The sequence below is a fragment of the Mustela lutreola genome, chromosome 15, assembly GCF_030435805.1.
Source record: "Mustela lutreola isolate mMusLut2 chromosome 15, mMusLut2.pri, whole genome shotgun sequence".
Lineage (NCBI taxonomy): Eukaryota > Metazoa > Chordata > Mammalia > Carnivora > Mustelidae > Mustela > Mustela lutreola.
Window position 1 is genome coordinate 1177831 of NC_081304.1, and position 14225 is coordinate 1192055.

The 14225-nt window shown below is 65.2% G+C and overlaps 1 protein-coding gene across 2 annotated transcripts; it reads right to left on the minus strand.

Moving 5' to 3' along the window:
• Positions 1 to 31: 31 nt before the first annotated feature.
• On the minus strand, positions 32 to 14085 carry HGS (hepatocyte growth factor-regulated tyrosine kinase substrate). 2 transcript variants are annotated; one of them, XM_059149994.1, is made up of 22 exons: positions 13956 to 14085; positions 12471 to 12555; positions 12069 to 12144; positions 11580 to 11672; positions 9798 to 9921; positions 8733 to 8785; positions 8166 to 8234; positions 7386 to 7510; positions 6487 to 6565; positions 6321 to 6419; positions 6063 to 6164; positions 5464 to 5502; positions 5245 to 5388; positions 5084 to 5143; positions 4385 to 4595; positions 3856 to 4028; positions 3639 to 3779; positions 3337 to 3514; positions 1782 to 1915; positions 1582 to 1701; positions 1104 to 1193; positions 32 to 708 (listed from the first exon to the last, which is right to left on the minus strand). In XM_059149994.1, exons 1-22 carry the CDS (start codon positions 13990 to 13992, stop codon positions 598 to 600), a joined length of 2343 nt encoding a protein of 780 aa, XP_059005977.1. In that variant the 5' UTR covers positions 13993 to 14085; the 3' UTR covers positions 32 to 597. The 2 variants fall into 2 exon arrangements, with proteins under 2 accessions (XP_059005977.1, XP_059005976.1); XM_059149993.1 differs by having other exon boundaries at positions 4385 to 4598.
• Positions 14086 to 14225: the final 140 nt, after the last annotated feature.

Consider the following 14225-nt stretch of genomic DNA (forward strand, 5'->3'; position numbering starts at 1 on the left):
GTGCCACCTTCCTCCTGAACAGACACTCTGATACTTGTTGAAAGACATTTTATTATCAGTGTTCCACTCCGTCTCCTCGGGGCACTGGATGAAATGGCAGCTCAGAAGCGGAGAAGCTGGAGACAGCCCCCACCCTCCCGTGAGGGCCAAGGAGGGCCTGTGGACCGCCGGCAGCCACGCGGGAGGGCTCTGGGGAGCACACGCGCTAGTCGGACCACGGGCTGTGCGGTGTCCCGGGTGCAGACGGGAGGCCCGGGCTGCACGGGGAGAGGAACCCCACTCCGGCCGGCCCTCACGGGACCCGACGCACTGGGCTGAAGGCTCCCTCTCGGAGAAGGTCCTTCCCTCCACCCCTGAGGCCCAGCCCTGGGGAAAGAAGCCCAAGACCAACTCGGGGAGATGGGGAGGAGGAAGGAGCCGGGGGGCATGAGGAGTCAGCGGGAGGGGACCGAGGGCGGGGGTGCAGGGCCGCCCCGCATCAGCAGGGTCACAGCTTGGCGGGAAGAGGAAAGCGAGGCAAGAGGACGCTAGTTAGAGACGGAGGCGGTGGTTCAGAGAACCGTAGTGTTGTTCTGGACGGCGCGCTCCCAGCTGCGGTCAGTCGAACGAGATGAGCTGGGCTTCACTGCCCTGTGCCGGAGGGCCCTGTGCAGGTGGCGGCTGGGCCACTGGAGGCGGCTGTTGGGGCGGTCCTCCGGAAGGCGCCATCTGGGAGGAGAGCACAGGAACCATCAGTCCTCCCTCCCCAGACCCCGGCCTTCCCCCCACTGGCCCCCAGGCTAGCAGCTTTTCTCCAGAACATTCCACCCTCATCTCAGCCCGGGTGCTCGGTGCCAGCAAAGCCCAGTCCGTGCCAGGCCTGCCTCCCAGCTTGTCGTGGGTTGCCTGTTGTCCTGCTCTAGCGGAGACCCCAGGGGTGCCCGGCCAGTGTCCACAGGATTGAGTACATGCATGGACACTGCGTTGCTGTGTGCGTGCAAGTGGGCCGTGTTTCTGTCCTCACTCTGCTGGGCAGCAGTCCGGCCCGCACCGTCTCCTCCTCCTGGGACAGCCTTACCATCTTCCGCAAGCCAAGCTTGGGGGCAGCCTGGGGAGGGGCTCACCTGCTGGTACAGGGGCTGCTGCCCCGCAATGTAGGGCTGCTGCGGGGGTGGCAGAGGCGCGTCCTGGCTGGGGAGGGTGTTCATGAGACTCTGAAAATGAAGCAAACCCCATGTGAAGAAGGCCTGTATGCCAATAAAGGGGAGGCGTTTCTTTTTCTTTTTTTTTTTTTTAAGATTTTATTTATTTGACAGAGATCACAAGTAGGCAGAGAGAGAGGAGGAAGCAGGCTCCCCGCGGAGCAGAGAGCCCGATGCGGGGCTCGATCCCAGGACCCTGAGACCATGACCTGAGCCGAAGGCAGAGGCTTAACCCACTGAGCCACCCATGCACCCCAGGGGAGGCGGTTCTGACTTAAAAATCAAACGCCCACCAGCTAGGAGCCTAAAGGCGGGGAAGGGAGTGGTGGGCAGCGGGGCGGGGCCTGCCCACCGCTCCCCCAGCCCCTTCTCCACGTGGACGCCCCCCGCGGGCTCTCACCTGCATGCCGTAAGGCTGGTAACCGATAGACACCGACTGACTCCCCATGTAGCCCATGGCGCCAGACTGCGGAGGCTGGGACACGGCCGGGAGGCTCTGGGGGGCCCGGGAGGCCACGTTCTGTAGAGGGCAGAGTGTGATGGGAGCAGGGCTGCGGGCCCTCCCAGGGACGGGGACGGGGAGCAGCCCGGCCCACCTACCTGATAAGCCTGTGTGGGTGTGGGCTGGTAGGACGAGTAGGCTGGGCTGGCGGTGGGCCCGGCGGGGCCCTGGGGGGCCGCCTGGGCACTGGTGGCCCCTGCTGGGTACATGTAGGCACCCACCATGCCGGGATCTGTGGAGGGAGAGGAGTGAGCTCAGTTCCCTGCAGGGGACTTGTGGAGCCAAGTTCACGTCTCCCACAGTCACAAAAGGAAACAGAACAGCATGGACAGGAAAGGCGCTCTGCGCTGAACGTAGTCAGAAGGAACGACCCCAACAGCACGGCTGCGGTGTAACGGTGGCCTGGGGGGGGTGGGAAATGAACGCTTCCACATTCTGGAAATCAGGGCCTCAAGACCGAAGACGACAGACCTAGTGAGCCTGGTCAGGTGGGCCTCCGCCCAGGGGCTCAGGCTGGCACCGCTGAAACCACTTTCTGTGCGGCCAGGAATGAATGGAGCGGGGAGCGGGAGGAGCCGCACACCGCATCTCTAAGTCCTGTCTGCTGAGAGGGCCTGGGGCGCTAAGCACGCCCCTTGCCAGGACCGGGGCTGCCTCCAGGGCTGAGCAGCAACAACGTGAACACGGAACGGAACGTGGGAAGACAGCCCAGGAGCCACACCCGGGACCGTCGGAGCGACGAGACCGACTGTGAACTTTGAGTAAGACCGATCCGCGTGGATGGGAATGACCGAGAGCCAAGAGAAGTGCCTCCCTACAGCGGAAAGACAACGGACCGACAGGAGGGGAACGAGATGAGAAAGTCACTGGCTGACAAACGTTACAACAGCCTCAGACACGACGGAGACACTAAAACTAGCGGGGACCACTTCGGAGGAACAAGGATGCAGGCCCCATCTCCACTGAGCTGCTAACTGCCGTGGGACGGCTGGGCCTCGGCGGGGAGGAGCCCGGACAAGCTGCCCGCACACCTCACAGCCAGCGCCGGCTGCGCCTTCCTGCTCAGCGCTCCAGAGCCCAGAACACCAGCCAAAACCCGGCCACGAGGACCAGACACAACCACCGCGGGGTGGTCTGCAAAACAGCAGACCAGTGCTCTTTGATAAGTCAGTGTCATGAACACAGAGGCAAAATAAGAACATTCTAGATCAGAGATGAAAAGCAGCCAAACCGCTAAAGGCAACAGCCATGGGGTTTCCTATCAGCACAAGGGGCGTTCCCCGGAGGGTGTGGGAGAGCCGAACCCGACCCTGGATGAGGTCGCAGCACCGCCTCCGCGGCTCTCGACCTGGCCTCTCTGCCCAGGCCACAACAGCGTGTCCCCGCGTTTAGGAGATGCACGCTGACAGCGCTGGGAGCGAAGGGCATCGAGCCCGCCACCCAGTCTAAAAAGGTTCAGGAGAAAGTCCACGCGTGCACGTAGAGAGACACGGAGCAACGTAACACAACGTTAAGGTCTGGGAAATCTAGAAAACCCTTTGTACCATTTAACTTCTCTGAAAACTGAAACCAGAGCCAATCAAGAAGAGAGGAAGAAGCGCTAGCGGTCTGGCGCGCATCTTGGCCGGCGGGCGCCTGCTCCGGCCCCATTACCTGTGGCGGCCCCGGGCATGCTGGGGTAGGGGGTGCTGGCGGCGGCGGCCGGCTGGCTCATGTACACTGTGTGCATGGGGGAGCCCTCCACGGAGCCAGCAGGGCTGAAGGTGCCCGGGAAGCTTGTCGGACCCGAGGGCTGGTACAGCACACCCCCGGCCGCGGGCATGGCCTGGAGCTGGGGACAGAGAGAGAGGCAGTCAGAGCGGCCCTGGGCAGCAGCAGGAGCCCCCAGCTAGGGGCAGGGCAGCACGTGTCTGGGGGCCATGAGGGGGCAAAGTGGATGGGGGGGCGCTGCGTGCCTGGGCGTAGGGCAGGGAGAAGGCGGGCATCTGGGCGCGCATCTGGACGGTCTGCTTCTGCTGCTCCAGGCGCAGCTGCCGCTCCTGTTCCTGCTCCCTCAGCCGCTGCACAGCCAGCTGCCGCTGCACCTCCAGGTACTCCTGCGGGCCACGGGGCAGCCGTCAGCACGGTCCCCGAGCTGGGCCACCCCCCCGCCAGCGGGGCCGGACACCCCACCTGCTTTTTCTGCCGCATGATTTCCAGCTTCTGGGCCAGCTGGATCTGGCGCTGGCGCTCAGCCTCCTCGGCCGCCCGGCGAAGCTTCTCCCGGTGCTCCTCCCGCAGGGCACTCAGCGCCCCCCGGGCGTCGCGGATCTGCGCCAGCTTGTCCTGCAGCCCCTCGTAGTAGACTGCGGGGAGAGGGCCGCGCCGCGAGTGTGTGGCGCGGAAGGGGAGCGCCCACAGCCCAGCGCCTCACCCTCGCCCAGCCAAGTGCCAATGCGCGGGGCACCGCCGGCCTCTGGGGTCCCAAGGTCAGGGCCCGGCCGGGATTCTTCTTGGAGTGGACGGTGCTACGCTCGCCAGGCCGCCTCCCACCGCTGGGACCTTCCGCGTTGCCCACGGCCCAGAGACGCGCTCTCAAGAAGCTGCTGTCCCGGAGGGTTCCCGCCCGAGGACCCATCCCCACGGCCGCCACGAGCGGCTGGCACGGAACGCTCCCATGACCCCACACTGATGGGGCCCCCTGGGAGGTGGCGACACCTACGCCGGCGCTCGTCCAGCTGGTTGAGCAGCTCCAGCAGCCGCGGGTGCATGCCGTTGATGGACTGGAAGAGGGACAGCACGGCCGAGTCGTTGGTGATGCTGCGGCCCCGCACGTGGTTGCTCTTCATGCGGTTGACAAAGGTGGTGACGGCGTTCTGCAGGGCCTTCAGGAACTGAGCGTGGCTCTCCTCCGACTCCCCGTTCTGGTACTGCTGCTCGGGACACACGGCGGGCTCTCGCGGAGCTGCCCCCAACCCCAGGCGTGGGGGCCCCATCCCCCCAGGGGTGCTGCGAGAGGACCCCATTAGCACACACGCAAACACTGAGACCCAAGGAGGCTCAGTTCACGCACGGGGGCGTGGCGCTGGCCGGGGCAGAGCTGGCTGCAGCTCCGGCAGCCTGGCTTGCAGCCCCTCTGCCCCTGCCCCGTGCAGGGCCTGCCTCCCTCGAAGAGACACTGGTCCCTTTATCCAGGGACCAACGGAGCCCAGAAGCTCCAGGACAGAGCAAGGACTCAGTTGGGTAGTTCCGGGCTGCCCTAGAATATTCTGATCTCTTCTAGGCAGCAAGTGGCCCTGTTCTGGGTTCCATCGAGAGCTCTGGGTTGGAATGGCTTGCCCCTGAGAGGTCACTGTGGGCAGGGCTCGGCTGTGTCAGGAGAGGGTGCCCGTGTGGGGCCTGTGAGGGAGCCACAGCTTACCTCGCCAAAGGGGCCACTGGACGGAGCTACGGGCTGAGCATCTGTCTCCGGGAGGGGAGTCTGGAAGAAGGCAGAGGAGGTGAGGGGGGTCCGTTGGCCAGTCGCAGGGCACCCCCCACCCAGCCCAGGACTGTGGGCCCGGAGTGCCGAGCGCCACCCACCTCCAGTGCGCTGGCAGGGACAGCGTGGCCCTCCGCAGGCGGGGCGGCCGGCTCCGTCAGGGGCGCGGGCGCGGACGGCGTCGGGCTCTTGCGGGCCTCCTCCTGCTTCTTCTCCCAGTAGTTCCGGTTGAGGTACCGGGCGAGCTGTGCACACAACGAGTGTCACCCCCAAGGGCCGGGGATGGCAGGGGAGGGCCCTGCACGTGGGGACGCCCTCACCTCAGGGTCGATGTCCTCAGCCAGCGGCGCCGATGAGGTCTGGGGAGACACAGGCCAGAGCAGCCGTGACCCACGGGCTCCAACACATTCCCAGCTCCTCCCAGGCTGTTGCTTGGGAGGCTGGGATGCCACCGTGGTGACAGCAGACCCCAGGCAGCGGCCGGTCCGTCTGAGGGGCCCCCAGAGGCTCTGTGACTGAACAAGGCGCAGGGCAGTAACCCCCCCAGCCTTCCCAGCAGCGACAGCGCCGGTCCCGACGGTGGACCGCACAGCTGTTTGTGCGCCCTCCGACCTGGCCCCACCCAGAGCCCCACCGAGCTTGCGCTGGCTTCCTGAACCTTCCGTCCCGCCTGCCACCCACCCCTATTCAAAGAGGGAGGCAAGGCCAGAAAGAGGCAGGCCACCTCCGACCCCAGCGTGTGCCGCTTCCTCTCACGCTGGGGAGGTCCTCCTTCCCCACAGGGAACCCCTGACCAGGAGCGCAGAGCTGGTGAGGGCCAGGCTGGACCACGACCCTCCTTGGCTTGATCAGACCATCCTTTCTGGGGCAGCCCGCCCCCCCTCGCACGAGAAGTGTGGCCCGGCATGCGGGTGCTCACCACGGGTGACGAGTACAGGCTGCTGGCGGGGGGCGCCGACGAGGCCACGGGCGCCGGCTCGGCCTTGGGGTACGTGGCAGCGGCGTAAGCCGACTTCTGTCTCTGTGGGAGAGACAGGAAGGGTCCCCGTGCACATGGGCCAACCCCATTCTCCTCTGCCTTCCCCAAACACCCAGGGGCACCCCTCCCCCAGCGCCCCCGCACCAGGGAGCCCCTCCCCCGACACCCCCCCCCCCCCCCCCCCCGCGCGTGGCTCACCATCCTTTCCTTCTCCTCGGCCTCTGACTGCGACAGCGCCAGCGCCAGCTGCAGCTCCTCCTCCTCCTGCAGCGCCGTCTCGTCCCGCTTGGGGGGCAGCTGGGGATACACGGGCTGGTGAGCGGGGCCCAGGAGCGAGGCACCCCCAGGGACCCGCGGTCAGTACCTGGGACTGCTGGGACAGGGGGCTGGTCAGGTACTCGGGGGGCAGCTCCGTTGTGGACGAGGCCTTTCCTTCCGCCTTCCTGGAGGAGAGACGACACTGGGTGGCTGAGCAGCACTGCCCGGCCCCCAGCAGGCCCGCAGAACAAGGACAGCAGGGCCACGGGCAACGCTCTGGGGAAAAACTGCCGCGTCAAACCAGCTGTGCCACCGCTGGGACACGGGACCCCAGCCTAAGCCCCAGGCCCCTTTCCTGGAAATGAGGTTCAAACACAGGAAAGGAACTTCCCAAGACAGCAGCCTGCCTGCAGACACCAGCTAACCAAGGAAGGAGATCCCTGGGGGCACAGGCCCCCAGGACGGCTGCACGGAGACGAACAGCCTCGTTCTGGAATCACACAGGGAGTGTACACGAGACCCCAGACCCAAACCAAGGGGGGCACCACACCAGCCCAGGCCCTTGAGAGACACACACGTCAGGACAAAGAGGCTGCAAGCAGACTGTGTCACAGGAACAGAGCCGCCGCGACGGCCACCTGCTATGTGCTGGGGGCCCGGGTGGGCCTGACGGGGACAAAACTGGCACAGGACCTGACTGGGACCGGTCACTCTCAGAGCTTCAGAATGGACACGACACGCGGGACACCCGAGCAGATGGAGAAGGGAGACCGCGCCTTTAACCGAGGAACCTGGGAGGAGCCCATGCCCCGTGGGGTCGGCTTCCCGCGCCCGTATCTTTTCCCTGTTTGACGTCCGAGCTACTAAGCTACAAAGCAGACAAACTGACAGACAAACCCCAAATCAGGAAAAGCAACCCGGCCCGCGGGAGCACAGCCCGGCCCGTGGGAGCACAGCCGGCCCACGGGTGCACAGCCGGTCTGCGGGCGCCGGGCAAGGACTCACTTGTTCAGCTGCTCGTAGCACGGCTCGCACACGCGCACCTCCTTCTCGATGCCAAACTTGGGGATGGTGGAGTACTTGGATGAGCACTTGCCGCAGAAGATCTGGCCGCACGCCCGGCAGTGGTGCTGTGACATGGGGCGGGTCAGGGTGCGGCCTGGGGCTGGGCCGCTGACCTCTGGCACCCTCCCCGTCCACTGCTGCCCGCCACACGGGGTGTCAGCCGGGCCTCCCAGGGTGGGCAGAGGAGAGAGATTACCCAGACCCTAGGGAAATGGCACGTTTCCAGGCTCTCAACTGCAGCCACCGTTTGGGGGAAAAGAAGTCAAATTAAAAAGAAAATTTCATAAGAATCATGCACAAATTAGGCCGGGAGGGAAGAGGCTTTGCTGACGGTGGCCCAGGGAGTCTGCTCAGACGCCTGCCTCGGCCTTCGCCATCACGGCCAGTGCCTCAGGAGGGGGGGGGGAGATCGGCCGCGGGAGGCCCGGAGCACACGGGTGGGGAGCCGCGGGAGGCCCGGAGCACATACCCGAGCCTCCCGAAGCCCCAAGGCTGCAGCACTCCTGTCCCTTGGGGGACAGAGCTGTGTCCAAGCTTCACTGGGCAGCACAGACCATCGGACTCGGGGCCCCTGGTGGCCCCGCTCCCCACAGAGCTAGGGGCTGGATCTGCTCCACGCCCCACGGGGTCATGCCAAGAGGAAAAGGACCCCAAGTAGCTCCAGTGGCCTCGCAGGGACAGTGGGGGCCGTGGAGTCGGCCCTGGGGTGGGCACACTCACCTTGCGGGTCACCACCCCGAACTGCACTCTACAGCGGTGGCACTCCTCGGCGTCCACCCAGTCAGGGGCCTGGGGTGGGGAGGACAGGCAGACTCAGGATCGCACGGGCCCCCGTCCCGGCCAAGACCCCACTGTGGGCTCAGGGGCTGAGGGCCCAGTCTGCGAGGCCGGAGCCCACCCCAAACGGGCGCTCCTCTGTACAGGCGTGAGCGCGGACTCCCTGCGGCTGGGGGGCAGTATCCGCCCGAGCCACACGAGCCCGACCAGCCAGCTGCGATCCAAAGGGAGCCCACGGAGGCGCGGCTGCCCCGCCCACGCGAGTCGTTTCTCAGACAAAATGGCAGCTCACCCACGGACCTTCCCCCGCACAAGCTGGGACCCCGGGACCTCACTTCTGCTTCCTTAAAGCAGCCGGATTCCTGGGGTGCCCGGCTGGCTTACATGGAAGAGTGCGGGGCTCTCGAGCTCAGAGTCACGAGTTTGAGCCCCACGCAGGGTGCAGGGATTACTTAGAATAAAGAGAGAGAGAGACAGCCAATTCCTCGATACCCAGCGCCCGGAACTCACTCTCTCTGCAGCAAACATAGCATCACTCTCCTTGAACTCTGGGAAGACGTGTCCTGGAGAGAGAAGACCGTGGTCACCGCCAGTGCCACCCTGGTACGTGAGGCCCTGACAGCCTCAGCTGTCCTTGCCTGGTCTGCCCCAAGACCTTCAGGAGCCATGTCCTAGCTCTGGGCACCCACCTCCCCAAGCAGACCTACAAGAGGAGGCCCAGAGCCCCTGGGCAGCAAGTGCAGTGACCCAGCACCAGGCAAGGGAGCCCGGCTGTGTGACCCTGCCCCAGGGCTTGGGGCCTGGCCTCACTCCCACCACATCGAGGCCTCACAGATCTTCCCTGAACCTCCTGTCCCTCTCCCGGCCCCACACCTCAGCTCCCTGTACCTTTCAGGACTCTTAAAATAGACGCCCCAGGTTTTTATGGAGCCACAGACCCCTCAAGGACGCCATAAAGTTTTGGGCTGTCTCCCCAGAAAAGCGAACGCGAGCATTCCCCCACCACCGCGTGCCCGGGATTCAGGGCCTGAGACCAGCTCACAGACGCGGACAGGACCCTCATCACAGTCTCCACGGGGTCCTACTCGCTCGTAGCCACCGAACGCTAGCCCTGCTCCGTGCCTTATCTCAGGGCCTGCGCACAGGTGGGGGCCGCCCTAGTCCCAACTCACTGCCCCGTGCGAGCACTGTCCACGGCCTTCCTTGTCGCGCCCCTCTCTCCAGGACTTCTCCCACTCCTCGTGCTGAGTCAGCCCCCAAAGGCCAGGGTCCCCGGCTCCACTTCTTTCCTAGGACCCAACGCACGGGAAGTAGCTCCTCGGCTCAATCTACTCGCTTGGCTGTGATCCGCCACAGGCCCTTGCCCTGCCCCGACCAGGCGTGAGGTCAGGAAACGTAGGGGCTCCGGAGCCCAGAGCACGCTGCCACCGCCACCGGTCACACACTGTGGTGCTGTCCCCCTGCCCTGGGCAGGGCGCACACAGCCTTCCTCGGCTCTGCCTGGGGCAAAGCAGCCCCTCAGCTCATCCGAGGTGGCGTGCCGAGCCTGGGACCCACAGACCTCGCCCCACACACCTTCCACCTTCATGATCTGGTACGTGTCCTGGACCACCTTGTACTTGGGCTCGTTCCGGAAGGCGTGCGCCCAGGCCTGGATCAAGTACAGAATCTTGTTCCGCACGTTTACTTCCGCCTGCCGCTGCCCGGGAAAAGAGAGAAAGAAGCACAGTGACGACGGTGGAGGGAGACGCGAGCACCAGCGACGTCTGTGTGACAAGTGGCAGGAAGACTGCGCCACTCTGAGCGTGCGGGGAGGCAGAGGCGGGGCCGGTGCCCCGCAGGGGACACTGGGGCCAGGCATGGACCCACTCCCCAGGCCCAGCCCTCCGCCATGAAGCCCCGTCCCCAAGGACACACTCATCACAGCGGTGTGCCCACTCAGGGCCTGACTCTTCCTTAATGCCCTGGGCAAAGCTGGGGAGTCCCCGAAGACTGGCTCCCCAGGCCCACTACCCTGTAACCACCTGCTTCTTCCTCTCCTGCCCCAGGAGCTTGGCTGTTAGAGGCCCGAGTCTGAAAACTGGTGTGGCTCCCGCAAACCCCAGGCTCCACCAGGCAGCGCCCACCAGCCCCGTGCTGAGGGAGCAGATGTGAAGCCGGCCGCCTCTCCTCTGCTCGTGGCCAGCCTGGGGGGTGGGGGGCGGGCACCCCAGGAGCTGCCCCACGCGCAGAGCCACCACTTCCGCCAGCTGAGCACACCATCGGTCACGTTCCTAGAGCTCTCTGGGAGACATTCAGGAACATGGCAGCAGAAAGCCGCTCCTGGGATGCCAACCACGTGCACCCACTAGGTTTCCAGTGATCCCCTGTAATCTGCATCCGTCAGTAGGTCCGTTTCCTACTGGGTCCCTCCCTTTCTCCACAGGGGCACTAATGGGCTCAGATCACTTGCACCACGTGCAGGACACGACCTTGGAACATGAGAAGTGCAGGGTCTGACCCTTCTGCTCTTTCTGCCACAGCAAGGACTGGCTAGGTCACTAGTTGGGGCCCAGCTCAGGTCCCACATGGGCTCTCGGCCATGTGAGGCCACGGGCACCCACACGGGCCAGGAAGCTGAGGCCCTGCCCACTAACGGTAGGAGAGACAGTGTCTGGGGCTACGCTCTTTGGCCACTGCCCCAGTCACCTCACCCCTGTGGGATGGACGCACCCCTTACTGCCTGCTCTGCATCACACAACCAGCCAGTGTCACCACCCACATCACAATCCCTGCAGGTGGGCAGCTGTGGCCTGTGGGGCCCTGGGCGGTGGCCTGTGTGCATTCTCTCTCACAGCTCTGGAGACCCGTCCCTCCCCTACAAATGGAGGGTGCGAGACCCACTCCCAAGGTGTCCCTGCTGTGCTGCGTCCCCCAGCCTCCCTGTATAGACATGTCGGACACGCACACCTCCCTGCCTGGAAGCTGGGTGGGACTCCCCCAGGCACCATTTGGGGCTCCCCCCAGGCCTCTGCCCACACAGCGCGCTCACAGCCGCTCACACACACACACACACACACACACAAACAGAGCTCCTTCCCCTCCTCCTCCACCACCCAGTGAGGCTCAGAGCCTTGCCCCTGGGAAAATGCCCCTGATTCCCCTCCAGGAAGAGTGGGGTCTCCCCTGCGTCCCTGTGTGCTTCCAATAAAGCCCCAACGTCATCAAGCAGGGGTTCCCCAGGTGCGGGGACCACCAACGCTCGCCTTCCTGTCCCCGGTCCTGCCTGGCCCTGTGGCTGCTCCAGGTGCTGGCCAAGCCCCAGAGGCACGGGCGCGGCCTCGGGTACGCGGGCTCCCCGGCGCCGCCAGAGCCCACCTTCAGCAGCTCCTTCAGCTCCTCCATCGTCTGCTTGTTGGCCACCTCGTCGTGGACCGTCTGGCCGCAGTTCTTCACCACAGACTCCATGACCTGGGGGACCCGAGGGAGGACAGGCTTGAGCCACTGCGTGGGCCAGGGACAGCTGCCTTGGACAGGTCCACCTCCCGAGGAGAAGACAGGCTCCTCGGGCAACCAAGCCCACCAGAAGAGTCCCTGTGGCAGCTCCGAGTCAGGCAGTAAGTGACGCTACACATGCTCCTTCTGACTCTGTTTCATACCCCCAGGGGCAGAGATGAGAATCCATCTTAGTGCCCTAAGTCTGCCAGGTTCAGGTGGGGTGGGCAAGGCACTGCCCTCCGTCAGGGCCGCTCTGACCTGCCCTCACGCCCCAGGCAGGCGGGTGAGGCCCCAGGGTCAAGCGGTCCCTGCCCTCTGGAGACTGGGGTGGCGACTCTGGAGGGGGCCAGCATGCGGGGGTCAAGTTACCTCCAGAGCGTACAAGGCCACGTGAGGATTCTTGTCGTTGACTTTCTTTTTGATGGAACTCACGGCATATTTGGCTCTGAAAGAAAAGGGGGTTGGTAAAAGAGAAGAAAAGAAAAGCCCCTTAGAAGCGGAGTTGAAAAACCTCCATCCTCTAATCTTCCAAATCCCCAAGCAAACGTTAAGCACCTGCAGGCCGTACAGAGAAAACCCTTCCCTTGTCCCCAGATCCCCAAAACCCCAGCGTGGAGACCGCGCGATTCTCCGCCCAAGGCCTAGCGTCCTCGACATCCATCGCGGCAGGACGCGGCGGGATCGCGGGGCGTCTGCGCGTACCAAGGGAGCCGGGAGCGCCATGCTGCCGCCCCTCCTGCTTCTGAGCAGGCACAGACCCTCCTCACTTACTGTGTGTCCCCCTGGCGGATGAGGTCACAGATCTGCAGGATGGACTCCCAGTCGGTCTCCAGCAGAAGCTGGCTGGTGGCTTTGTCTATGGCAAAATCACACCGTTACCGGGGCTTATCCTCTCTGATTCCCTGGCCGGCCCCACCGCTCAGCAACAGAGAGAAAGAACCGCCTGCTTCCCATTTAAAACATTTACACGGAATGGAAAACCACATGAAAATCCTCTTGATGCCCAACAGTCACGAGTGCTCTCCTTCCAAGAAACAAGGCAAACAGCTTAGGAAACGCCACCAGCACGCCTGCTGCGCACCTGATCCAAACACGCCGGTGACCCCCGAGTTCCCACACCGCCTCCCGAGCACCGTCCTTTCTCCGTCTTTACCCACAAACACAACGAAGCCGAGAACGGAGGTCACTGCCCCAAGTCACCCGGCTTGCCGGTCTGAGCCAGGCGGGCTTTCACACGACCCTCGGCCGCCTCAAGCCCCAGTCCCCCGTTTTCCCCACGTTGAACCTGCCCGATGAGATCGCAGCTGGGGCCAGGACGGAGCCAGGACTGACCTCCGGGAAGTATTCTTCAGCTAACACCTGTACGCTCTGCCCATCACAGCTGCCTCACGCGCACACCCGCTCTGCTCCCCCTGCCCTGCTGCTCTCCTCCCTGGACCCGGGGGACGGGGCGGGGGGTGGCTAATAAGGCGCGTGCACACCCAGCTCGGATCCCGTAGTGACTTCTGGACTGCGCTTTGGAGGGCTGAACCACCCCTCAGCCTGCACGTTCTCAGAACAAGAGAGGTGCCTCATCTGAGGTCTCCTCCAAGGCCACGTCCAGGAAAAAAGGCAGGCTCCGGCCCACTGCGGGGCACCCCGGACACCCACTCCCAGAGAGCCCACCCAGTTTCACGTGCCGCCAAACATCTATTTCCTTTGGCTAAAACTGATGACCTCCAGGACGCTCAGAGAGGATGGGCCGTCCGCCCCTGGCAGGGCCTCCCCGGAGCCCGGCGGGGACAGACGGGGCTGGCCTGCCTCCCAGGGAAGCAGCGCTCTAAGAGCGCGGCAGGTCCCGGGAGGACACTACCGGCTCCACCCTGCGGAGCCCGCTGTTTGGGGCACCCTCGGTTCCCCTGCAACCTAGGATCTGGGGCGGGGGCCTATCGGACTCGGTCGCCCCTTTTCGTGACTCAGGACTCGTGGCCCGCTCAGTCGGATGCCCGAGGGCCGCGGGACCGATCATTTCCCCGGGGCCCTGACCGCCCCTGGCCCGGGAGCGGAGCCCCGAGCACAGTCGCCGCGAGCGCGCGCCCGGCCTCCTCCGCGGCCCCTCACACACTCGGGTCGCGGCCCGCGCCCAGCGCCCTGGACGGCCGGTCCCCGCACCGCCGGCGCGCCCACCCACAGCCCGGGGGCCCGGGTCGCTCGGCGGTCGTCCCCGGCTCGGCTCCCGGGATGCTCGCCAGCCTCGAGGGGCGGAGGCCGCGTTACCTAGGAGACGCTCGAAGGTGCCGCTGCCGCGCCCCATGGCGACCCTGGACCCCGACCCGACGCCGCTGCGCTCTCCGCTGCGAACCGGCGCGCCCCCGACTTCCGCTTCCGCCTTTCCCTCGGGCGCGCGCACACGCGCGTCACCAGGGCGGGCCGCGAGCCGCGAGCCTCGAGCCGCGAGGAGGCGGGCTTTTCTACTGGCCCCAGACGCAGTGCGCCGATTGGGCGCCGAGAACCAATGAACAGCTCGGACGTGAGGCCTAGCCAATG